The 6,000-nt window shown below is 26.6% G+C and overlaps 1 protein-coding gene across 2 annotated transcripts in view; it reads right to left on the reverse strand.

Moving 5' to 3' along the window:
* The window catches only part of LOC101236159 (uncharacterized), a 44,887-nt gene extending 39,109 nt beyond the window's left edge, over window positions 1-5,778 (reverse strand). For both annotated transcript variants that reach the window (XM_065793810.1, XM_065793811.1), the window contains exons 1-3: window positions 5,578-5,778; window positions 4,114-5,462; window positions 1,027-1,209 (exon numbers count right to left, since the gene is read on the reverse strand). In XM_065793810.1, the coding sequence (XP_065649882.1) occupies window positions 1,027-1,209; window positions 4,114-5,428 (1,498 nt within the window). In that variant the 5' untranslated portion in view covers window positions 5,429-5,462; window positions 5,578-5,778. The remainder of the gene's footprint in view (window positions 1-1,026; window positions 1,210-4,113; window positions 5,463-5,577) is intronic.
* Window positions 5,779-6,000: the final 222 nt, after the last annotated feature.

Consider the following 6,000-nt stretch of genomic DNA (forward strand, 5'->3'; position numbering starts at 1 on the left):
TGTCTATAATATTCTTTATGTATAAATGTAAAACTAACACTTCCCCTTATCCTTTTTATAAATTATACTCACATAAAAAAAAACAATCTTTGAAATGAAAACTTTATCCAACAACCTTTTTTGCATATAAATTTTGACAGATCTTCTACCTCTTATCAAGGAGCTTTTTTATGAAACAAAATAGTTTAGAAATATTTTAATTTTACTTAAGAGTGGAATTACAACACATTCAAAAGAAAACTTAAACAGATAATTTTATCTATCGATAACATACTCTTACATTTTTAATTTTTATGAAGTATAATTTTTAAAATTCAATTCTTAGTATTTACATATATGAATGTTGTATATCTTTTACATTTTATTCTTACTTTCGACAAGAATATACATATTTAACACAATAAATGTAACAATGTAGTCGAAAAACAAAGTGTGTCTCAACGACAAGACCTTAAGGTCTTCTACAAGATTCTGTGTTCTTCCACTTACAAACTTAATTAATCTTGTAATCATTCTGTTATATTATTGAAATTATTATAATTGTAAAACAACTAATATTTAAAACATTTAAAGAAAGAACAAAAAATTTCAAAAAAGAAAAAAAAAGAAAAAGTAGCTTATCTCATAAATGATAAATTTTTATTGTGGTTATCAATATTTATATAATCATTGATTGAATTACTTTAAAATTTCAAAAAATTTTTTAAATAAGTGAGAGAAAAAATGTATCAAAAAAGAAAGCACTTTTTTTAAAACTTTTTTTTAGTAAATAAAAGGAAAAATATTTACTTTAAAAATAAAAACAAGTAAATCTTTTTACTTATTTTTTATTTTTACTGAAATACATTGTTTTATTATCAAAACAATTTAAAGTTTACTCTTTTACAAGTAAACATAAAAAATTTTTTACGGATTAAATTAAAGAAAAAATTGTTTATGCATTTACTTATCTATTTTGAATTTTAATATATATTCCAATTAAATTTTGTTTATAGGATTTTTTGACTTCGTAACTAAAATTCTTACCTTCAGTTGAATAAACAAAGAAGCCATCTTTTTTAAGACCTTGTAAAGGAATTTTAAGATGTTTATTTTCATTGCTCATTTTATTTTGACCCCTGCTACGTTTCCATGAAGTTGTTAAAAAATTACAAAAATCATTTTCAAATTTACAATCTAACATTGTTTGTAAGCTCTGTCCTCTGCAACCTAAAATATCATATTTGCATGTATGTATGCATGTATGTATATATGTATGTAATGTATGTATGTATGTATGTATGTATGTATGTATGTATGTATGTATGTATGTATGTATGTATGTATGTATGTATGTATGTATGTATGAATGAATGTATGTCTGTATATATATATATATATATATATATATATATATATATATATATATATATATATATATATATATATATATATATATATATATATATATATATATATATGTATGTATAACTGTTAGGAGTTATATATATATAATATATATATATATATATATATATATATATATATATATATATATATATATATATATATATATATATATATATATAACTCCTAACTGGTTGTCAGAAAGTTTTTCCATACTTTGTTGACACAAAAATAAAATTAAAATGCAAGATCGGAATTTTTTATTTTATTATTTGATAGACTGCCTGCCCCAACCAAAACCTCAGTCAATGTAGCAGCACTTCCTTGCGAGTCAGGCTTTAAGATAATGTAGCAACACTCCCTTGTAGCAACACTCCCTTGTAAGTTATAAGATAGTCAATGCACATGATTTACAGAAAAAATAAATAAAAATTAAAACATTTTATTAAAAAAAACAAAAATAAAAACATTGTTTACATTATTAAAAACATTGTTTACATTATTAAAAACATTCAGAATGTTTTTAAAAACATTCTGGTCAATTAAATTTGCGTTTTTGCGGTTTTTTTAAAAAATTAATAAATTCCAATTAAATTAATGGTTTTAACTTTATGACAACACGGAAATGTTGGATGAAAGTCAAAAGTAATTAAAAGTGACATATTTGTTGTCAAAAGAATCATTTTTTACCTTCTGTGTGTGTGTGTATATATATATATATATATATATATATATATATATATATATATATATATATATATATATATATATATATATATATATACCAAGGGCAATTCTAGACAAAATGTTCTACCAACTAACCTTTAAGTTGCAAGGAGATTTTTACAACTGAAAGATGTTGTGAGACTATGGCACAAGGCTTTAATTCCAACTTTACAAATTCAATCTGTGGTGAAATGTGTTGATGCCTCAATTACTATTGGAGCAGAATTGTGTTGCTCAAAATTCAGTTCTAAATGTTTATTTCCATAAGAGCTTAGGTCCCCTGTTTGATATTGCATCATGTAAGTGCTTGATGCTATACAATGAATCTACCAAGCAAGTGACTTTTTCCTGCAAGTATCTTAAAGAATCGAAAGTTCTACTGATAAAACAATTAATTATTCTTATTGGATCAAAGAAATTCTTGCCGTATGTTTATTGGTGGCGTTGATACAGCAATAATAACCAAATTGCAGAGTTGTAAACAACTGGTAAAAGGAAAGCATGCTAATGAAGAACAACTTTTGACACACAGATCAAATGAAGCTGACAAGTTGAGTTTTCGAGGGGTGGATGATACTAAGACAGACTCAAGTAAAGAGGATAATAATAGTGAAGGGTATCTTAGTGACAGTGATTTCTTGCCCGCAACTGCTATGCAAACAGGGCAAATAAGAATGCCCCTACCATATATAACCAAAGAAGCAGATAAATATTGTATATCAGATCGAGCTACAGCATCCCTGGTAACTGCAGTCTTATTGATGTTGGCATGATTACTAAGAATGGTCAGAGTTTAAGTGTTGACAAGACCAAAGATAAGCCAGAAAAGCCTAAATTAAGGAAAACTTTGTGTAAGAATATGAGAAAAACAAGTGAACTCATCACCAGCATTTTTTTGATGAAAAGATAAAACTTAAACAAAAGTTAGACAATAAGTTACATAGCGTTATAACTGTTGAAGAACAAGATATAGTGGTAGTAGAACCAGGTGGAGAGTCTCACTCATATCACACCGACATTGGGAAAAAATATCAACATCAGCAGCATTCTCTCTACATTTCAGAACAAGGTGCAAATCATACTGCTTGTGTCATGAGATGTAACAGTAAAAACGTGAAAAAAGTGGAATAATCTGCTAAATTGAACTAACTCTTTGATGTCTTGTGATTCAATAAAGTGCATACTTTGCTTATTGTGAAAACCTGCTGCTTGCCATGTTAGCGGACTTAGGATGAAGGCAAATACTCCAGGGCGATTGATTTAATCCTTCAGTGTAGAAAAAAAGACAATTGAACCAACATTTTACAATTTGAAATGAAGAAATTGGCCAGTTCGGAGAAATGCCAGTTTCTATTAAATATCCTAATCACATATAATGTGTTGAACACTGTGTTAAACTTGTTATGGAAGCCTTGCATAGAGTTAATGGTTTTGACGCTAGAGGCGGTTTCATAAGAGCTCAAGAAAAAAATAGGCATTAGAAAAAAACCAAGTTTCAAATTTTTGAATAACTAAGTTTTAAATAATTAAGCTTAGATTAAATAACTTTAAGACTTTGATTTTTTCTAAATTCTTTGTAGCGAAACACTTTTATATTAAAATTAAAACATTTTTATGCTTTTATTTTTCTGGTTTATTATTTATTTGTTTTATCATTCATTGAGATTTTTATTTTTTTAAATTTACTTATGTATTATTTTTTTTCTCTTTAGTTTTAATTTCTATTTCTGGTTTATAGTTTGTTTATTTTTAGTTTAATTTAAGATTACATTTATTTATACAGCACATTTTTTAAATGCGCTAAATTAAAATATGCAATTAGCCATTGCTGAGTTGTCAAAACAAAATATTATACTCGTGGTCATACAACGCATGCGACTACACACGCCTCACTCCTGAGGTTTGTTACACACACACACATATATATATATATATATATATATATATATATATATATATATATATATATATATATATATATAAATGATATTTAGAACTTACCAGTAACATTTCTTTGTTTAAACCCTTTGCCACAAGGATTTGAGCATTTACTCCATGTGGACATATCTTGATTAATTACTATTTCATTAACATCTCTACAACTGCCTTGTGAATCAACTACTTTTTCAGACTCTAAGCATCGATTGAGAAATATTTGTATACGAAATTCTGCTAGAATTTCAGTAATATTTTCATCACTATTCCCCCATCCATCTCCTACAAAAATAGCAAATAATAACTGTTTTGACTGATGTGAATTATTACTACTAGGTAACCAAATTCGTACACTAACTTTATCATAAGCAAAAACTAGACCACCATGTCTTAAATTACTCACTGTGGATTGCACAGAACCTACACCCTCAAAAACTAAACTATAGGGCTTGTTTACTGATCGATATTGCAGTTTAACATATGAAGGATACATCTTTAGATTGTGCTTTATTTCAAGAAATTGTGTAGACAAACTTCTGACATCAATAGACTTCCAGGTTGTTTGAAAAATAGGTGGAGGAAAAGAGTTAACCCATAAACGAATATGAACTGTACATGTTTTTGAATACATTTCTGTATAATATTTTCCATTGCCCCATCTTTTATTTAACAGAGTACAACCAGTTTTAGACTTGTTTGGTGGCCACAAAACAACTTTTTTTTCATTATAGGCAAATACAACTCCACCATACTCTCGATTACTTGATGTTTGAGTTACTCCTGTAGCATGAAATATATATGAATTTTCAGGGTTGACTCCTGAAAAAACTCTAACACTAATAATTTCTGGCAATTGATTTAAATCATGATCTATAATATTAGTATTTTTTTCTAAACCAGCATCAACTTCAGTTATAACTTCAAAAGAGGGTGCAGGTCCATCTTTCCAAGCTTCAATAGTAACTTCTGCATCAACAGAATCCTGATAAAATCTATTTCCTCCCCAACTACCTCCGACAAAAATAACAGAACCTACTTTAGAGCTACTTGTTCTTGTTGGTACCCATACTCTAACAGTAGTGTTATCATAAGCAAAAATAACTCCACCATAAGCATTGTTATCTTTGACATCACTTTGACAGACACCCGTTCCATCAAATTTAAATCCTTTGTTATTTCCATCATTTGCTATAGCATAAACTTGAACGTGAAATGGAATTTTACCAAAAAAATGTTTTACTTCAACAAAAGAATTACTTTGTGATGATAGTTTTACAGTTTTAGAAAAGTCTGCAGCAGGATAATCACCTAGATGGAAACCAGTAAATATTGCTGATAGTTTTTTCAATAATATCAGAAATATAACAACTCTAGAGTACATAATGAAACATCTATTTCTTGAAATTTCATTATTTCTAAAAAAAAAAAACATAAATTAAATATAAAACCCATTAGGTCTTTTCTATTTAAAACTTATTACTTTAAGTAAACTAAACTAAAAACGTTATTGTTAGTTAATGCAATAACAACCTGAAGTAGTTATTTCCAATTAACTTATTTTTGCTACATAATGTAGCAAAAAAAAATTAAAATTTTCTTTTTTTAGTTTAAGTTAATTTACGAACCATTAACAAGTATATGGTAAGTAATGATAATATTTCGTAAATTACTTAACTGTTAGAAAATGTCTCAATATCACTATCATCATCATTAGTATTAATTTATAGCGACGATGATTCGTTAATTACTTTACGATATATGTTTAGTACAATATAAAACAATTCAATATAATAAAAAATGTTATAAAAAATAATCAGTAAAATATAGATCCGTCAATTACATTTTAAGAAACTAATGAATTTAATTTTTAATACTAATGATTTGTATTAAAATTCGATTATAATAATAATTAATAAATTCGCTAATGATTTGCTAATGATTAATTGCTGTTCG

This window comes from Hydra vulgaris, chromosome 03 (assembly GCF_038396675.1).
Source record: "Hydra vulgaris chromosome 03, alternate assembly HydraT2T_AEP".
Lineage (NCBI taxonomy): Eukaryota > Metazoa > Cnidaria > Hydrozoa > Anthoathecata > Hydridae > Hydra > Hydra vulgaris.